A 19,728-nucleotide genomic window follows, 5' to 3' on the forward strand; every position below is an offset into this window, starting at 1 on the left:
GCCCTGCCGCGCGGCGCCGTGGGAGCCATGGCGGCGGTGAGCGGCCCAGGGAGGGGGAACGGGGATGAGCGGCCCGGGGAGGCGGGGACATGGGTGAGCGGCCCGGGGAGGGGGGGACGGGGCTGCCCGGTAGGCGACGGCGGCGACTCTGGACCGCGAGCGGTTGCGGCCGCCTCAGGGGGAGAGCGAGGGGTGCCCGCGCGCGGCGCCAACGGCCGAGTAACGGCCGGGGTGACGCCCGGGAGAGAGGGAGAGGGGGCCGAGGGCCGGGGGAGAGGGCCGGGTCAGGGCCCTGCGGAGGCGGCGCCGCCATCCGGAGGGCTCCGGGGGCAGTGGTCTCTCTGGTCCGTCTGAGGCCTCCCCGGGCGGGCTCCGGAGCGATGTCGGGCCCGGCCCCAGCCTGTGGCCGCTGAGGGAGCGGCGCCGGGGCTGAGGGCGGCACACCAGTTCCCTTCTTTCTTTTTATCTGCTGTCGTCCTGCGCGTTCCCGCGTCTCGTCCCCCTCTTGTCGTGCTTAGTCCGCGTGTTTCGTTGTTCCCGAAATTGCTATGTGGGCTTTTTATCTGCTGTCGTCCTGCGCGTCCCCGCGTCTCGTCCCCCTCTTGTCGTGCTTAGTCCGCGTGTTTCGTTGTTCCCGAAATTGCTATGTGGGTGGCCGGGTCAGGGCCCTGCGGAGGCGGCGCCGCCATCCGGAGGGCTCCGGGGGCAGTGGTCTCTCTGGTCCGTCTGAGGCCTCCCCGGGCGGGCTCCGGAGCGATGTCGGGCCCGGCCCCAGCCTGTGGCCGCTGAGGGAGCGGCGCCGGGGCTGAGGGCGGCACACCAGTTCCCTTCTTTCTTTTTATCTGCTGTCGTCCTGCGCGTCCCCGCGTCTCGTCCCCCTCTTGTCGTGCTTAGTCCGCGTGTTTCGTTGTTCCCGAAATTGCTATGTGGGTGGTTATTTGGCGTGTGAGCGGCAGCCGCCGGGCCTCTGTGCTGCGGTGCCGCTGGCGGTGCCGGTGCGCTCACCGGGGTGCTGCTTGGGAGGCGAGGCGGGGAGTGCCGCGGCGCTGCGTGCGGGAAGCTTTGGCATCGGCTGCGGCACCAAAAGTATTTTTCCTCCTCACCCGCAGGAGGGATGTGGCACAAACACCTGTGCCCTGTCCCGGCGCTGCCTTCAGGTACAAAGTTACAGGGAGCGGGGGAGGCTCATGGTGACTGGCTGCAGGTGCCTGAGGAACAGATGCTGAGCTAAAGGCAACTCGGTTCTAAAGAAGGCTCAGGGATGACCGGTGGAACTCTTTCTTTACAGGCCAGGCTCTGCAGAATTAGGACTAAAGTCTGCACGGCACCATCTTCCGGGAGATGTCTACAGAACAAGCTCTGGACGGGGTCATGGAAGAAGGAAGGTGCTCCTCTGCCCTGTTTGCAGCCTCAGAACTGGCGACCTAGTGCTGGGAGTCGTTACCTGGGGAGGCGGTGGGAGCCGTCTGTGGGTCTGTGCCGTTCGGCCCCCGCTGCTGCCATCCCCAAAAAGGCTCTGGAGGAGAAAGCAGAAGAATTCAAACTGGTCTACAGGTTTCCGTGGATTAAGTACTGCAGGGTCCTGTCCAGACTGAAGCTGTTACAGACAGCCACCACCACGGTCACGCTGCCTCCCATCTGCTACCTCTACCTGCAAGACCAGGTTTCTCAGGGTGTCCTCTTGTACACCACTGGCATCGCGCTCTTTGCCGGTGCCATGCTCTATGGGATGAGCTACTTTTTCAGACGAATTATTGGATTAATCTACTTAAATGAAACTGGCCATACCGTCAGAGTGGCCCACTTGACCTTCTGGGGAAGACGGAATGACATTTACTGTCCCATAGAGACAGTGATGACTTTGGATGAAGTTGGAGATAGCAAGGGGGAGCTGCTTCTCCAGTTCAAGCGGTATAATAGCACGGATATTTTATATTTTACAATTAAGTTTGGCCAGATTGTAGACAAACAGAGGTTTACTCAAATATTTGGAAAACTGGAGTGATACAGCAGTTAATTTCCAGTGATTTTCCTTGTTGCATGTTCATTGTGCTTATTCTCCTGGGAAGTTTAATTAGTTTACTAGACTGAGGTACTGATTTTCCTGAGCAAAGCCTGCTGGTAAGTGCACTCGGTGTAGACAGTAGAAATGGTAAAGAACAACCCACTGGATTCAGTGTCTCCGCAGCTTGTGTAAGGTGTGAGCAGCGTCTCTTCCGTGTTGGGTACAGCCCCGTGCCTGGTTTCCTGTCACTGCTGCCCTGCTTGGAGCGGGCAGGAGGAGCCAAGTCTGACCCTGACCCTCTCAGCCAGCCTCTTGGAGTGTTTGGAACAGGAATAACTTTTGAAGCAAAATGCAGTAACTCTGCCAGACATCTGCATGATAAATTCATTGTTTCTTTTAGCGGATTTTAGGTTGACTGGGAAGCCTCTTGGAATTCAAACTTGTGTGAAACGTGTGTGGTAAACAGTGCTGGGTGTCAGAGGTAGGGGCTCCTGCATTGGTGACACGGGGTGACTGGGAGGAGCGGTAGGTGATGCTGTGTGAGGTGCCTGGGGTCTCGTGGGAAGGTCTTCCAGGATGTGAATGTAACTGGGCAGAACAAGGGGGTGTGCTGTAAGACACAGTTCAGCTGTAAGTGTCAGCTGAAGACGGGGACAGCGTTTCTGGAGCCTCTCATAGAGACTGCTTCCCCCTTGGAATAAAGGGAAAACGTACCCAGGCGACGGTGCTGTGAGTTACAGGGACAGTCTGGCGTCCTTCCTTCAGTTTGGATCCTAATCATCATCTGAAAACTTGGAAACACTTGTCCTTCTTTGCATATATTCATGTTTGTGTTTGTTTTGTATGTATGAATGACATTTAATCAATGCTGTAACACTTGAGTTGCAAAAACTTCAGTAAATGTTACAAGAACTCTCTCAGCCTACGTGAATGAAGCAATTTTCCATGAAGACAGCCCATAGCAGGGGGAACAAGGCACCTGCACCCCTGGATGCGCTCACTGATTTGATCTCATCAACAGCTGTTGCCAAATACCCTTTCCAGGCCCTACTCCCAGTCTGGGCCTGGAAAATGGAAAGAAAAAAGGTAAGATGCCTAAAAGCTGTATTGAATTAAGGCTGAAATAGTCCGCGTGTTTCGTTGTTCCCGAAATTGCTATGTGGGTGGTTATTTGGCGTGTGAGCGGCAGCCGCCGGGCCTCTGTGCTGCGGTGCCGCTGGCGGTGCCGGTGCGCTCACCGGGGTGCTGCTTGGGAGGCGAGGCGGGGAGTGCCGCGGCGCTGCGTGCGGGAAGCTTTGGCATCGGCTGCGGCACCAAAAGTATTTTCCCTCCTCACCCGCAGGAGGGATGTGGCATAAACACCTGTGCCCTGTCCCGGTGCTGCCTTCAGGTACAAGGTTACAGGGAGCGGGGGAGGCTCATGGTCACTGGCTGCAGGTGCCTGAGGAACAGATGCTGAGCTAAAGGCAACTCGGTTCTAAAGAAGGCTCAGGGATGACCGGTGGAACTCTTTCCTTACAGGCCAGGCTCTGCAGAATTAGGACTAAAGTCTGCACGGCACCATCTTCCAGGAGATGTCTACAGAACAAGCTCTGGACGGGGTCATGGAAGAAGGAAGGTGCTCCTCTGCCCTGTTTGCAGCCTCAGAACTGGCGACCTAGTGCTGGGAGTCGTTACCTGGGGAGGCGGTGGGAGCCGTCTGTGGGTCTGTGCCGTTCGGCCCCCGCTGCTGCCATCCCCAAAAAGGCTCTGGAGGAGAAAGCAGAAGAATTCAAACTGGTCTACAGGTTTCCGTGGATTAAGTACTGCAGGGTCCTGTCCAGACTGAAGCTGTTACAGACAGCCACCACCACGGTCACGCTGCCTCCCATCTGCTACCTCTACCTGCAAGACCAGGTTTCTCAGGGTGTCCTCTTGTACACCACTGGCATCGCGCTCTTTGCCGGTGCCATGCTCTATGGGATGAGCTACTTTTTCAGACGAATTATTGGATTAATCTACTTAAATGAAACTGGCCATACCGTCAGAGTGGCCCACTTGACCTTCTGGGGAAGACGGAATGACATTTACTGTCCCATAGAGACAGTGATGACTTTGGATGAAGTTGGAGATAGCAAGGGGGAGCTGCTTCTCCAGTTCAAGCGGTATAATAGCACGGATATTTTATATTTTACAATTAAGTTTGGCCAGATTGTAGACAAACAGAGGTTTACTCAAATATTTGGAAAACTGGAGTGATACAGCAGCTAATTTCCAGTGATTTTCCTTGTTGCATGTTCATTGTGCTTATTCTCCTGGGAAGTTTAATTAGTTTACTAGACTGAGGTACTGATTTTCCTGAGCAAAGCCTGCTGGTAAGTGCACTCGGTGTAGACAGTAGAAATGGTAAAGAACAACCCACTGGATTCAGTGTCTCCGCAGCTTGTGTAAGGTGTGAGCAGCGTCTCTTCCGTGTTGGGTACAGCCCCGTGCCTGGTTTCCTGTCACTGCTGCCCTGCTTGGAGCGGGCAGGAGGAGCCAAGTCTGACCCTGACCCTCTCAGCCAGCCTCTTGGAGTGTTTGGAACAGGAATAACTTTTGAAGCAAAATGCAGTAACTCTGCCAGACATCTGCATGATAAATTCATTGTTTCTTTTAGCGGATTTTAGGTTGACTGGGAAGCCTCTTGGAATTCAAACTTGTGTGAAACGTGTGTGGTAAACAGTGCTGGGTGTCAGAGGTAGGGGCTCCTGCATTGGTGACACGGGGTGACTGGGAAGAGCGGTAGGTGATGCTGTGTGAGGTGCCTGGGGTCTCGTGGGAAGGTCTTCCAGGATGTGAATGTAACTGGGCAGAACAAGGGGGTGTGCTGTAAGACACAGTTCAGCTGTAAGTGTCAGCTGAAGACGGGGACAGCGTTTCTGGAGCCTCTCATAGAGACTGCTTCCCCCTTGGAATAAAGGGAAAACGTACCCAGGCGACGGTGCTGTGAGTTACAGGGACAGTCTGGCGTCCTTCCTTCAGTTTGGATCCTAATCATCATCTGAAAACTTGGAAACACTTGTCCTTCTTTGCATACATTCATGTTTGTTTTGTATGTATGAATGACATTTAATATTCATGTTTGTGTTTGTTTTGTATGTATGAATGACATTTAATCAATGCTGTAACACTTGAGTTGCAAAAACTTCAGTAAATGTTACAAGAACTCTCTCAGCCTACGTGAATGAAGCAATTTTCCATGAAGACAGCCCATAGCAGGGGGAACAAGGCACCTGCACCCCTGGATGCGCTCACTGATTTGATCTCATCAACAGCTGTTGCCAAATACCCTTTCCAGGCCCTACTCCCAGTCTGGGCTCACCTAACATGGAAAGAAAAAAGGTAAGATGCCTAAAAGCTGTATTGAATTAAGGTTGAAAATACAGGCACTTTGTATTCTGGTGACCTTTCAGGGTTGATCGCCTCAGCACCTGTGTCTGTGGTGTTAGTGCGATTCCTTCTTTTCCAAAAGCAAATTCCTCAGTAGGAATGAGGAGCAGGATTTAAACAAGTAAACTCCTTCTGCTGCTCTTCAGGCCGTCGTTTCATTTGAAACAACAGCAAATAAACTGTCCCTCACCAACAGAGAAATCTGGAGCCCATGAACGAGTCAAACCTGAGCAATTGTAACATGTAAAACTTTTTTTTTTTTTTTGAATTTTCAACCCATGAAAGAGTCAAACCTGAGCAATTGTAAAGTAAAACTTTTTTTTTTTTTTTGAGTTGTCAGAAGCAAGTAAACTTCCACTGCTCTTCAGGCTGTCGTTTCATTTGAAACAACAGCAAATAAACTGTCCCTCACCAACAGAGAAATCTGGAGTGTTCTTTGCCCTCTTTCTTCCCCAGGCATATCGAAACCTCCGTGGATCGGCAGATGCAGGTAAGTAAAATTGCCATTTAAGTGCACGGACTGTCCCTGATTTAGTATTTATTCATGTTAAACTTTTCCTGCTGGGGGCTCCATTTTTTTAAGTTTTGGCTGATTCTGTGTGCTGCTGCAGCAGCAGCATCAAAAGGAAAAGAGTTCCTTGGCTTAAACACCATGGCAGCAAAATACAGTGGCCTGTGTGCATCCAGCGTGGTTTCTGGAGGCTTATCTGCACAAGAATGTACTTAACAGGCACTAATGATTTAGTTTATGGGGATGTACTAGATGTAAAATAAAAAGCCCTGGAGAAATTCAATTATAAATATTTTATTTAAGAATACTGATTACACATGAGATGTCGTTTTTTATGAGTCTGTGTACAGTTACTAGTTACACCATGAAGTGTAGTTCAGTATTTGCTTAAACATTTATTTGGCACTGTCCACAGTATGCTGTAAACAATATTAACTTTATATGCTTCAGCTGCAGTGCTTTCTATGTATTCTCTAACATGATTTCATCAACATCTTGTACACAATTATACAGTTACTGAGTGTCAGTAAAAATTATAAAAACACCTAGAGTATTCATAATAAAAGTGAAGATGTGGTAAGACTTCAAATTACTGGACCTTTGCTTCTGTAAAAGTACAAGACTTGCTAGAGACATTTACTAAAACTACGGCACTGATATGTTGAACAGACTAAGTCCCAAAATGCTGTCAGATAGAGGTCTGGGTTGGAGTTGCCTCGTGCTGATAATACGCGCGCGAGGACAGCGATGAGGATGAGGTTTTGTTGAACACCAATTCACCGCTCCTTCCCCCCGATTTCTACAACCTCTGCTCAAAAACCTGCTCAGGTTCTGACCAGCCGGTACCAGAATTCTGGTTTCTGCAGAGAGGTTTACAGAAATCCTGTTGTTTTTAAGCCAGCAGAAGCGAGTGTGTGCTTGAGTTTCCCCCAGTACCAGCACTTGAAAAATGAAATGGGAAAACCATGATTAGCACTTCTCAAAGCAGGTAAGAAACCCTTCACGTTTTGGTAGCTGTACTAAACATGTAAATCTTTTAACTCTCTTTTATTACATACTTAAAAATTGTGGTCAAATCCTAATAGGGCAACTGTAAAGTCTGCTGTGGTCCCTGTTTTTTGGTGCAGAACAGAAAGTTAAACTTAGTAAGTAAATCCCAGCTGCTGGCTCGCCAAGGGAAAGGAAAAAAGGCACCGGACCTAGTTCAAGTCAGCCTGAAGCAAAGAGCAAAGAAACATCTGAAACGATTCTCTGAAGAGAAACACGTTAATGAAGTGTTGACACTTTTTGATCCTGTGGCTTTCTAGAAGCTCACTGAAGTATCAATGACTTAGAATTCACTATTAAAACAAAAATAGAATTCCTTTGCATTATAAGTGTGCAGTTAGGACTAGGCCTTCGCTGTAGTGGCTCTGATGTCAGGTAATGGCTAAGGTCAAGCAGTTCTGCTGTAGTTTTACAAAATACCTCAAGTATTCATGTAGAACTTGTTACAGATTAATTTAATGGCTATTGTTGTTATCGGCAAATGGTAAAATCATCTCAAATCACTCTAGATTGCTGAGAGGAGGAAATAGTGCGCTTCATACGGCTCTCTAAGCTTTGTCAAATTATATACTTTAGGGTATAGTTTTCTCTGTACAAGTTTGATTGTAAGAGAAGTGAAAAGTTTTAAAATCCAGGATGAGGGAAAAAAGTACAAGTCCCTTAGTTCCCCTGGGAGCACTGCAGGCGTGGCCGAGAGCAGCGGTGCCCGCGAAGCGGAACGTGCAGGCTGAGGGGGGGGCACAGAGGAGCCGACGGCATCCTGGGCCAGCGGCAACATCTGTGTTCAGGGGGGGAAATTATTCTGGAAAATACTGTACTTGGCAGTGGTGGAAAGCAGCGCTTTCCTTGAAACACCTCTTTTATTGCAGCTGCCATGGGAGAATGGCAGGTTCTGTCTGGCAGGCGCGTGGCTCGGGGCTACGCCACTCGGTGCCGCTTCCGGAGGCGAGAGTGAATCTGCCAGGCTCACCGGGACGTGGACTGTGCCAGGTCACAGACCATCAGACAGGGCTGTGGAAGGAGAGAGGGCTCTGCAATTGATATGACCCGAGCCAGGAGACGGAGGGCCACAGGTTCTACCGGTGCACAGTGGGACAGCTGGATGTACCTGCTGGTGACCAGTACCAGTGCTCTGCCTGGGCTGGGTTGGATGGAGCAGCTCGCCTTGGGCAGGATTACAGACAGAACACAAACCTTAGGTTATGACTTTACACTTATCTTGTGAGTAGAGAAGACATGAATTAATGCAAACTAATTTCATAATCAGGTGTTCAGTGCAAGGGAACTGCTTTTTACTTGAAGTTTGCTAAGATGTCACTGAAAATGTTCAGGAAGAGGTGCGCATGGTGATCCTTGAAGATCAGCGTTGGACGGAAACGAATGGATCTGTCACCACAGCCTCCCAGCACAACACCTAAAACAAGAACACCGTAGGCTCCTTAGTTATTCCCATCTTTGCCAAATACCCAGAAAATGCAGGTCTCGGAAGGGGGCTCGTCTCACTGCAGAGGCCCAGCAGAGCAGAAGCTGCCTAACCCCACAGTGACACAGCACGTGGTCCGTGGTGCAAAGGGACCTTGAGCTCCCAGCCACTCAGAAGAACGCTGTGGGTGCCTGTGGCTGCTCTGTGAAACACTGGGAGTGGTGGGACTAATCCCAGTGATGGTGGAAAGACTCCATCCAGCACAGCTCAAACAGCCTTCCAAGCTGCCAATGCTCTACTGGCTTCTTACCTTTGTTCCTGGCTATTGTAATTAACTTGTTCCTAGTTGCATCGTTTGGAGTGTCAAACGAACAGAAGGTGCCTCTTCCTCTCACTCTGCTGATAAGATGGGGGTAACGAGCCTGCAAAGAGAGGTGAGGTGTGTGTGAGGTGTGTGTGAGGTGTACGCATGGCAGCTGCTGCAACACAGGGCACCTGCTGTGCTCTGCCGGGCAGCGACCCACAGGGAGCCCCGCTGCTGCTTCCCATCTGGCCAAGGCTGGATTCCTCACCGAGCCCTTGTCCTGATGGCCCCAGGAATATTCCCAGCCCACAGGGCTGGCAGGGTCTCCTCACAAGGCAGGTACACGGCCCGGCAGGAAGCCAGGATGAATTTGCACCCCTGAGCCGGGTCAAGTAAGATCTTACTTGGAGCCTCCTGAAGTGAGCATAAAGCACCTCACCTCTAAAATACACTCCAGCAAAATGGGCATAAATAATCTGGAATGGGGCTAGAAACCAGCTCATTCTGCTGCACTGAGACACTTGTTAGTATCATCTGCTTCACTTACTATCTATTACAACCCTTTTGGGACAGTACCAGTTGTATGCTGGCCCTCCAAAGTATGAAGATTCTAATTTCTTGTTTCTTCCTGTCCCTATGCCTTGAAGCTGTTCAAAGAGCAGAGATGGTATTTGGGCTTACCCCGCATGACGGGTGCCCAGAGCACCTTTTCCGAGGTATCTGCAAGCCTGCCCTTAAACACCTGGCTGATTTCCAGTCTGACGTGGGCTCCACAGCCCAAGCTGTGAAGGAGTTTCTCTTAGTCAAGTGAAGGAAAGCTACAATATTCTTGTTCCAAGAGGTCAATGGAATTGTAACAAAATATAAGGACACTTTCCTTTAAAAAGACCTTTTGGGACAACAAAATGCTACGTGTTTGGGGTAACAGAGATGTCTAGCAAAATAATTTAACTAGCTGCAGTTCATACCTTCAGATATTTTTGGGATCACCCTTTATTTTGGATTAAGCTATATAAACCCAACATCTTTATGGCACTAAAAGAAAGTTTACTTCAATTCAAAGTGGGGCACAGTTATTCAGGCTTGCATTGAAGTACCTAAACCAGCAGGTTACCATTATGGTCCAGTTCCCAGCTGGAGTTCCTCAGTCCGAGTGCTTAAACTGGATTAGATTAGATCCTACCTGATCAGCAAATTTCTCTTTCTTGTCAATAATCCTTCCAGGGGTTTACCTGTAAATCCAGCAGCCCAGTCAGTAGTGCTTTCCCAGCGTGGGTTGCGTTGTTCAGAAGGTCTTCTCTTTTAATAACCTTAATGACTTCAGCGAGCATGAGGTTCTTGGATGGATCTCCAAGCCAGGTGTTAAAAATCCGATAGGGCTTGGGAAAGGGGGGAGAGAGAGTTGTGGAACACGTTAGCAGGCAAATCACTACAATAGAGAAGAGCAAGCCATCACACTGGGAATGCAAACATCTGGTGTATGGAAAAGCAGGCTCTAACTCACCGACCCCCTTTTTTGGTGTTGTAAAAGTGAAACAGAGCTGCCCTGCCCAGCAGAAACAAAGGGCAACTACTTTATGCTACAGGTTTAATGTGTTCTGTCTTGCTGCTCTGACACCTCACTGAAATGTGACATAGAAATCAGCATCTTCTACACAGGTTTGACATTCAAGTTTACGTTCTCCCCCTTTATATCTTTTGCTCATTATTTATTACGTCTAAAATGTCACTAATGCAAAGAAGAAATCTTGCTGACAGAATCCCTGATGGTGACATATAAGCTCCTTGCCCTATGGAAAAAGGTGTTGGTTTGTGGTTGGATTTTGTACTGAAGGTTAGTTCAGGAGGCTAAACCCAGTTCTGCACCCCCTCCCACCACCTGTCTGACCTTTGTGCCTGACAGCAGCTGGAATAAAAGTGAAGAAGTGACAATAGCTTTTATGTAAGCCCAGAGCTATGAACCAGCAGCTCCATGCAGCTGAGCCTGCGTCCCTGAAGGAAAGCCTGTCTCTTCCATGGATGGGCCCCCAGCTAGCACAGTTTGTTTCACTGAAAATCTTACAGCGTTTGGCCTGAACTCTTCTTTGTGGAAGAATCCTCCTGTCATCATCTTCTTGCTGAACGTGACCACGTCGGCTGGGTCATCCAGGCCCCAGTGTTCATGTGCCCAGAACTTGCCCGTGCAGCCGCCCCCCGTCTGCACCTCGTCCACCAGGAAGGCGCAGCCGTGCTGCGGGACGGGACACAGCGGGAGCGTCAGTCCGGGCATCGGGTAAATACAAACCAATCACAAGCAACATCCCTCTTGCCTCTCCCCTCACCCCTCCAAACCTCCCCTCCTCAACCAACACCTCTCACTGCATTGCATTTCACAATTGAAAATTCAGATATTTTATCAGAAAGGCAATAGAAACATATTTTCTACCCGAATTCACAAAGTACATGTTTATATATCATCTATGCATTTTTTTTATATATAGTCTTGAACATTTCTAGAGAATATCTGAAAACACCTCCAGGAATCTGGGTGGCATTTTCAAAGCCTCTGAGCGAAGCAAAGTGTAATTTTTTAGGAGTTTTGCTTGTTTTAAATAAGAAGCCTCTGTTTCAATCTGAGTCAGGCATGTGTGGCACGAAGGCAATACCAGCAGCGTGACCTGTTCAGTCCAGGGGCCTAAAATGCTCCTGGAAGAGCTGCCGTGTCAGGTGAGTCTACTGGAAGAGCTACTCATTTTAGATGTTAATGTGGTTTTGGTTTTTTTATGCAAAGCACTATTTTGTTGAAACTTTGGGACAGGGAGATCAAGCTATATCACAATAAACCAATTTGGTAAGTGCTTTTGGCAGCATCTCATTTTAGACAAGGCAAACCTTTTCATTTCACCTTATTTACAACATCACCCTCGCATGAGCAACTGTTAACAATGGGAAAAGCAGCTATTCCTCATGGCAGAACAGAATTTTCCAAATGCCTTTCTTTTTAAGCACACAAATGTTTTGAGGGTGAAAAAGCACAGAATAGGTCTTATTGAGGGTCATCACTTCCAAACAGGTAACTTCACATTCCAAGCATCAAGACATACGTCCTTTTCATTGTTTTATTGGAACATCAGCACTTATGGTTGGACTCAGTTTGTTTCAGCTTTTTTTGCAATTAAAAACAAGTATGTCAACAAAAAAAATTACCCTTTTCCAAACCTGCCTCTTCTGAAATTGATTGAACCCCCTCAACAAATTGGCATTACCATTTAAAGAACACTACTGCAAAACCCACAGTTAATGAATCAGAGTAATTTCTCTTTCACTTGGACATTAGATAAAAATTTATTGGACTGAGGAAACGTGTGCATCCAATGGAAGAGAAAAATACTGTGCTGACAAGGGGTGACTTGTATCTGAGCACATAATGTACCTGTAGGTACCTCCCCAAAGTGTCTGGGGCAGGGCAGGCCTCTGGGGACACCAAGAATTATTTTATGTTTAGCTGCCCCTGAGTGAACAGTGAAATATTTGATTACCTTTCTGGCAATATCTCGCAGCTTTCTGAAGAAGTCATCTGAAGCATGATTGTCCCCACCCTCTGACTGTATTGGTTCTACAATGATTCCAGCCACAATCTTCTTCTTTTTCCTGTACTTTACAATCAGATCTTCCACCTGTAGATCAGACATTTACGGTACATTCTCCTTTCAGGACATTTGCACATTTCCCCCCAGAAAGATAAAATCTCAGCAACAGAACTTCAACTTTCCGTAGACATTCCTGGCTATAATGGTGTCAGGAAGCATAAGGAATTAATAAGAAGTCCCTCCAGGATTTAACACTGCCCTCTTGTTCCTGAATAATGCTTAAGTTTAAATCATATCCTAAACACATCGCGACTTGTTGCACTTTTATCCACAGTGGTGTGAAAGCTCTAGCACATTTCAGCTGAGAGTACGGTGGGAGCCAGCACGGTTTGCTGTCATTCCACATAAGCAAATCAGAAGAAAACAGATTTTGTGTCAGAAAACAGATCTCAGCCAATGTATTAAAGAAGGTGACCTGGTAAATTTGCTTTTTCTAGTTACCACTGCAGATACTTTAAAATTAATCAGATTACATAGTGCAGAAATCCTGTTGCTGATAAGGGGCCTATAAAGAAGTTTTAATTAACCTTGTAGCGCTAGTGGCTGCGATTCGTAGTGTCATTTGTACTTGAAATGGCACTTGCAGCTTCCAGGGCCCTCAACCCCTGCAGGCTGTACAGAGCCATGGTTCCCCAGGGGTGCCAGGAAGCCAACTCACAGACTGTCAAAGAACGCCGTCGGCTTTTTATTTGGGGTTTTTTGGGTTTGTTTCTGTTTTTTAAATAATGGCTTCAAGTCTGTGGGTTGATTTTTAGCATCACAGTTCCCCCTCCCCACCGCCGCCTCTCGAGTGACAGACCCTGGATCCCAGGGATCCCAGCAGGGAATGCCAGGGCTCTGGCACCCGGGGAGGGGTTGCCCCCTGAGGCTGTTCTGCTGCCTTTCCTTCCTCCCGCCCTAGGGAAGGCAGAGTCCCTGCTGCCGCAGGCAGGTCAGAGCTTTATGCCAGCAGGCTACCACAGGCAGGCTGGAAACCTGAAATCCTGCTACAGGTTGTCTCTGCAGAGGATTAGACACACTGTGCTCTACTTCTCAAGATCCAGCTGACGAGTTCACTGTGATAAGTGAACTTCTGTGTGTGAAACGTCCCCTTGGTGCCATTCAGGTAGACCTCTGAGACTCAGCGAGCTGGCTGGTCTGAACGGCAGGGACAGGCTCCTGACCGTAAACAGCAGTGAATGCTGTTTGAGTCACATGCTGTTCCAATCCCTGAAAACATCCTTTTAGCGAAAAGCAGCTAATCCTACTAACACTATTCATTATTGCAAAACAAAAACAACAGAAAGCTGCCAGTGAATTTTTTACCTCCTCTAAACAGCGGGCTTCTTCCTGTTGATTCTCTTTCACAAAGTCTTCCAGAGGATACTTTAGCCTTGGAAATGGAGCAATAGGCCAGTCCAGCGATGGAATGTCCAGTTTGTGAATTGCTTTTGAGTGAGTTGTAGCTAAGCAACCTAAACCCAGGACAGCAAAAATTAAAATAATACCTGACTAGGAACAATACAGGAAAACGGCTACCAAGAGGTGAAAAATTGCCTGACACCAGGACTGTAGAATTCTCCTAAATGCTCTACACTTTTACTTTATTTTCTGAAATACTGGGCAATTGGATTTAGTCAAGCTTAAGGGGATGGCTCTAGCATTTTAAGCACCAGTTCCAGAAGAACAGAACCTCAGTCAGTCTGAACAGGTTGCTCAGGCAAGTCCCAAGGCAACTGGTCACAAAGTTCAGAACTACAGCACTCTTGGGTAACATGTCTATAACAGGGATAAAGCCAATATAAAATGGTAAAAATGAGTGACATCTCATTTGTCTGTTGTGATAATTTTACTCCGGGAGTTAGATTTTTACCAGTATAGACAGGACACCTCGGATACAGAATGAAAATAAGGGACTTTCTGAAAATAAATTAAAAAAAAATAAATTAATTCCCACTGCCTCTCAGATATTCTGTTTCAGTAGTGGGGGGGCTTCCAGAGCAAACCTTCAGTGAACTGAGAGCTTCTCCGCGGGTGCTATTTGTCTAAGGGACCCCCCCTTTTCAGAAGGGGCAGTGGGCTGAGGGGTGACTGCAGGGGCTGTGGGAGGCCGAGGGAGGGGAGGTGCTGCCGCGGGGCGTTGCTTACCCAGGGTCCTGCCGTGGAAGCCGCCCATGAAGGAGAGCATGGCGTAGTCGGGGCAGCCGGGGGGCTGCAACAGAGCAGAGGGGCGGCCGTCAGCGACCCACGGCCGAGCACCGCGGGGTGGCTGCAGCCCAGCTGCTGCCTCTCAGAGCACACCATTCTGCCTCTTCAACCACCACTAACCCTTATATTTACCCATTTAAACAAATAACATTTGTTGTCCCCTAAAAACTGCCTGACCTCCTAAAATGCATCATTAATACCCATTAATACCTGGCAATTTACACTGAATGGTAATTTCCCTTCACACATGAGCTCACACAAAGCTGAACGCTCGGTACAACCACCCCCTTGTACGAACGGGGCACTCGTGGCCAGGGTGGCCGGGCACAGCTGTGGCACTGGGGGCTCTGCCAGCAGAGGCCAGGGCTGCCCCACGTGCTCGTGGTGCCTCGCTCTGCCCACAATAAGAAGGAACCGTGACAAATGACACACAAACTGTGTACTACCTGGAATTTAATAAAAGGATTGGGCTAATCCCTCTGCCCCCTCTAAAAATACAAATTTCTCTTTCTTTATTCTTCTCTGTTACCCTGCAAGTGAGAGGACTGGCACCACTTACACACTCAGTTACACCTTTAGCCTTGTACCCCGTACTCAGCAACAGGGCCAAGGCTCCAATGCTTGTAACCGGATTATGGAGGATCCCCCCCAAAAGGGAGATGGAGTTCCCCCCTCAAATCCGTTCCCTCCCCCAGCTGTACAGAGAACTCAGCCAATTAACTCAAAGAGGACTCCTAATGTTTATACAGCTAAACTTGGACAAAAAGTGATCGTTAATTTTGCAAGTCTTTGGTCATCTTGTTCCTTCAGGTCATGGTGTGCCATCCTCTTACTTGTACTGGCACAGCCATCTCTCTGACCATGCTGTAAGCAACACCACCGAACTTACAACTCTGAAGACAAATCAAACAAACAAACAACCTAAAAGAATCCTCCTCATTTTTAAAGACAAATGAGTTCCCTAATCCTGAGTGAATGAACTGAATTCTCATCACCACAGAAGTGCCAAAGCTCAGTCTGAGACCAGCAGGTTATTCATTTCTAACATGTTTATCTCAAAGAAGAGATTAAATGCTCTGTTTTCTGCTATTGTTGCATGTTAAGATCTGTGACCAGCAAGAGCAGAACCACCTTGGTTGAAGGTGAATAGGATTTCAAAGGTTTATCAGCTGCATCTCAATTTCCTCATCCTCCCTCTGTTAACATTTAGTCACTTGAATTTTAACCAACCACTTGATCAGTTTCAAGCCATAAAATAACAACTTCTGAAAAAAACAAAAACCTAGAAGATCTGTTATTATTTATAAACTTTTGCATGTATTAATGATCTCCATGGACTATCCATCACCCAAGTCGCTCTCTAGCAAATGATGTCATGAAAAAAGGGAGATCTTCCCAAGATTCACAGCTGGGAAGGATGCAGAATACAAGCAGCAGGTCTTGATATTTGTTGGGAGCAGTTTGTATTTTACCATTTCCTAAATTTATGAAACTAAGATTCTACCACTTCAGAAGCAGTAAAGCCAATTTTTCCTCCCCATCTTCCCTTACAAACCCCAGGCAATGGTACATCTGTGTGTGTGGTAGAGAACAAATGTTACCTGGTTAATCATGCAAGACTCCAGTTCCTCTTGTGTGACGTTATTATGGCCCCTCTCTTTGTTCTGCAAAAAAAAGCCAACAAACCCAACAGATAGTTTTCCTTTAGTTGTAACCGATGCATTTATGGCTGAACCACACGTGAGTAATGCTGATATTCCAGACTAGAGCCAATGAAGAGACTGACTCTGGCTCTTACATACTGACTGCAATCTGCATTTTCCTTATTTCCTTTTTTTCATTATTTCTAAAGTTGTGTCAATATAAAGTGAAAGCTTAAACGGAGACTTTTTAATAAAGATTTTTATACAGAGTTGAATATTAATAACATCGTGAACGAGACAACCTCCAAGCCTTACTTTGTTTTATAGTAATGGTTTTGATGATTAGTAAATACTCATTTCTACATCTAAGCCTATTAAAAAAAATCTTAATTATTTTACTCACTCTGTACCACATAAATATTGCCTTAAAGGCATTTTCATTAGAGCAGGATCCGCACGACATGGTGATCACCTGCGGCAGGCCCTTAGGAGCCACCTGTCAATGAAAAGAGAAAATTACTCCAAAATATTAAGCACAAATATAGTGCAAAGTGATGATAACACTGATCAATCCTGAACACCAGGAGCTTCAGTATAATGGGAGACCAACTGTGCCTTATGATGAGAAAAGCAAATTGCAACTGCAGCAGAGAGGGCTTGACTCAGTTTTGGTCCCAAGGAACTTCAAATTTAAATCAAGACAAACAGAAGCCACTTATTCCACTATCTCTTATGGAAACACAGCGAACAGAAGTTTGAGAAAATGTGTTTTCTCATCAGTTCTTGAATCCAGGCTGAAAGAGGCAGTATCTGTGTGGAGCAGACACGTCACCCTCTCATGTTCAGCTGTCAAGTCAGGGACAAAGGCTGGGTCTTGTTACTCAGTGGGAAGGCAGGTGGACAATGAACCAGCCTGGAATGGTCCCCACTGAAATCCCTTGGTCTGCCCCTGTCCCTAAACACACAGTAACTCATCACTGCTATCTCAGACTTACTGATAGCAAAGATTCCTTCAGTCTTTCCGCAAAGTTCTCTGGAGGCAAAATCCCTAGGGCAGGTCTGTTGATAAAAGTGCTCTACAAAGACAAAGGAAGTGAAATTGTTAGGCTTTACTATTGTGAAAATTATCACGTTGATATCAAGGCAGTTACATTTTATTCTAAATATAAATACCAGCCAAAAATTTGTAGTCATGGCACAAGGAGTTTTAAAACCAGGGAATAACATTAATGTCTTAGAATATGCTTTTCTGTCTAATCCTTAATACTTTATTTTTGCAGGACACCTTAGAAAAGGGGCATGCTAACTCATACTGGCGTTTCCTCTTCGATATCGCTGTTTCAAGTTGCTCAATCTCAATTTTCCTTATACACAACGTTTCCTCTTCAATATCACTGTTCCAGTTGCTCAATCTCAATTTTCCTTATACACAGGAAATACACTTTAAAACCTTAACTACTTGCTTTCAGTTTGTGTAGCTAAATCTAATTCCAATTAGGATACCAGTGCTTGCTTCCTCACTGAGCTTGAGGAAAGACCATTTCAGAATACCATGGTTATAAACATCCACCAGAGGCTATTACAATGGGAACTGGGGGAACAAGACACAGATACAGCTGAAGAACAGAGGCTGCATCTGAGAAAGATAACATATGTGCAAGGAGCAGCAACACAACGATACAATAAAATGGATTCCTGACCAAACCTTGTGCACACACGAATGCTGTCTCCCTGCTGGGCTCCTCTGGCATGTACAGTAATGGCCAGTGTGGTGAGGACACCAGCAAAAAGTGATCCTGCGTGTTATTACCTCGCTACTCAGCAAGACGTGTTTAATCAAACTCAAGAACATCGACCATGATCTATCCAGACACGTTGGTGAAATTCCTTTTCAACTCTGTACTCTTTCCATGAAACTCGCTGCTTTGCAGGTAAATATTCCCTGTTCTAGCACCTTCACCTTGCACTGTCACCCCTCACCAAGAGAGAGCAGTGACCCAGTGTATCTGGCTGCCCAAAGAAGTTGGGCAGTCTCCCTCCTTAGAGGTTTTCAAGCTACCTGAACTACCTGGTCTGCTCTTTGAGCAGGAGGTTGGGCAAGGGACCACCTGAGCCCCTTCCAACTTGAACTGTCCCACTGGTCCTAGGAACTGGCCGCACCAGGATTCATGTCTTTGAGAAAGGTAATGTTGGTGTTGGTGAACAGCAGCTGGTGGGAAAGCGGAGGCTGCTGCCCACAGGAGCTTCTGGAGAGCAGCTCTGGAGAACCGCCTCTCTCTCCCCGGTCCACTAATGGAGATGAATGCGTCATGTTTATGCAATTAATTTAAATTAAGTGTCATGGATTAAAATTGATTCATCATTGCTCTTAGTCTTTGTAGGTAATCTTATTTGATTCACCATGTGCTACTTTTTATTTTAAATTAAATTTGTGCAGAAATGGACAAGCTCAATAAATTTTCCAACTGCAAAGCAGCATTATTTGCCCCCCCTTTTTTTGTTTGTTAGTTGTTTTTGTTGTTATTGTTATAACAAATCATCCTTGAAATTAAAGGCTGAGCTTTGATGACTTAAGTCTTTACGGGTCTCCAGAGGGGACAGGCTGCCTCCCCCAACACATTCATATTTTCAGTGCAACCCAAGAGTGCACATTTATCAGCAGCCTTCAACCTTTTTCCTCAGCACAGGTACTCGTTTATTCAGATGTGTGAACCACAGTAAGAGGTGTGAGCTGCCACACTGTACCTGTAAGAACATGTCATCAGAATTCTTAGGGAAAACCAATGATCACGCAAGATATAATAGAATATGAGCTAGGACTTTGTAACTTGTACAAGTGTGTTACTTCCAAAACAATGTTTGTTTCAACAGACTCAAGCTTAAAAAAAAAACCTAAGCAAGGATGCTACTGACAGATTAATACAAAGTTTTTGTTTAGTCTTACTTGACTTTTTATCTCAGTTTAGAAGTAAATTTTCATAGAAAGTTAGAGGTATGAGGCCATAAATTCATTGTGAATTTGATTATGGGCTGTCACAGTCAATTGACAACACATGCCATTAAGCAGAAAAGTGTATTTTCCTTTTGTTGCTAATGAGATGCTCAGTACAGAGAAAAACAGAACATCGAGATCAAGCTGCTGTGCTCTCAAATGGCAGATGCATATTCTGTTCTTTATAGCTGGCTATAAAGCAGGTACATGGAACATTACAAACAAACCAAACCAAAAATCCCTACCAAAAAACACCGAGCCCATCGTTAACATTAAGCAAAGGCCCTACCTCAGTGTGTATGCCTCAAAAAAGAGTACTTTTACAATATAGCTGGCACTTCACCTGCTGTCAGCCTCCAGCACGCTCTGCTGTCTGCAGCGAGGTTTGCACAAGTGCTGGCTGTTCCCCGCGCTGTGTCCGGGCGCTGAGGAGCTGCCGCAGCCTGAAACCCCAACAGCCATCCCCAGTGCCCGGGCAGGCAGGGGGGAACAGGCTCAGTGCCACCCTCTCTGCTGAACCAGCCCGGGCTCCAGAAACCACAGCAGGGCACCAAGAACATCTCTGATGCTCATCCG

General features: G+C 47.0%; 3 protein-coding genes and 1 long non-coding RNA gene across 7 annotated transcripts in view; 3 read left to right on the plus strand and 1 right to left on the minus strand.

Annotated features, from left to right (window-relative positions):
- The first annotated feature begins 1 nt into the window (after position 1).
- Positions 2-2,925, plus strand: TMEM186 (transmembrane protein 186). The gene is made up of 2 exons (XM_014936372.1): positions 2-36; positions 1,289-2,925. The coding sequence occupies exons 1-2, from the start codon at positions 28-30 to the stop codon at positions 2,003-2,005; spliced, it is 726 nt and encodes a 241-aa protein (XP_014791858.1). The 5' UTR covers positions 2-27; the 3' UTR covers positions 2,006-2,925.
- A 521-nt stretch (positions 2,926-3,446) lies between these two features.
- LOC106884785 (transmembrane protein 186-like) lies at positions 3,447-5,059 on the plus strand. The gene has a single exon (XM_014936371.1). It carries the CDS (start codon positions 3,500-3,502, stop codon positions 4,241-4,243), a length of 744 nt encoding a protein of 247 aa, XP_014791857.1. The 5' UTR covers positions 3,447-3,499; the 3' UTR covers positions 4,244-5,059.
- Positions 5,060-5,106: 47 nt separating this feature from the next.
- Positions 5,107-6,516, plus strand: LOC106884787. The gene is made up of 2 exons (XR_001411288.1): positions 5,107-5,368; positions 5,873-6,516. It is a non-coding gene; the product is annotated as an uncharacterized LOC106884787 (long non-coding RNA).
- The window catches only part of ABAT (4-aminobutyrate aminotransferase), a 54,628-nt gene continuing 41,105 nt past the window's right edge, over positions 6,206-19,728 (minus strand). For all 4 annotated transcript variants that reach the window (XM_014936365.1, XM_014936367.1, XM_014936366.1 and 1 more), the window contains exons 7-16: positions 17,156-17,236; positions 16,564-16,656; positions 16,119-16,181; positions 14,458-14,521; positions 13,636-13,784; positions 12,220-12,357; positions 10,764-10,931; positions 9,934-10,080; positions 8,708-8,819; positions 6,206-8,388 (exon numbers count right to left, since the gene is read on the minus strand). In XM_014936365.1, the coding sequence (XP_014791851.1) occupies positions 8,267-8,388; positions 8,708-8,819; positions 9,934-10,080; positions 10,764-10,931; positions 12,220-12,357; positions 13,636-13,784; positions 14,458-14,521; positions 16,119-16,181; positions 16,564-16,656; positions 17,156-17,236 (1,137 nt within the window). In that variant the 3' untranslated portion in view covers positions 6,206-8,266. The remainder of the gene's footprint in view (positions 8,389-8,707; positions 8,820-9,933; positions 10,081-10,763; positions 10,932-12,219; positions 12,358-13,635; positions 13,785-14,457; positions 14,522-16,118; positions 16,182-16,563; positions 16,657-17,155; positions 17,237-19,728) is intronic.

Source organism: Calidris pugnax, unplaced genomic scaffold (assembly GCF_001431845.1).
Source record: "Calidris pugnax isolate Ruff unplaced genomic scaffold, ASM143184v1 scaffold17, whole genome shotgun sequence".
Classification (NCBI taxonomy): domain Eukaryota; kingdom Metazoa; phylum Chordata; class Aves; order Charadriiformes; family Scolopacidae; genus Calidris; species Calidris pugnax.

Excerpts from the sequence above, each read along its gene's own strand:
- LOC106884785 (XM_014936371.1), top strand. The coding sequence starts at position 3,500 with ATGACCGGTGGAACTCTTTCCTTACAGGCCAGGCTCTGCAGAATTAGG.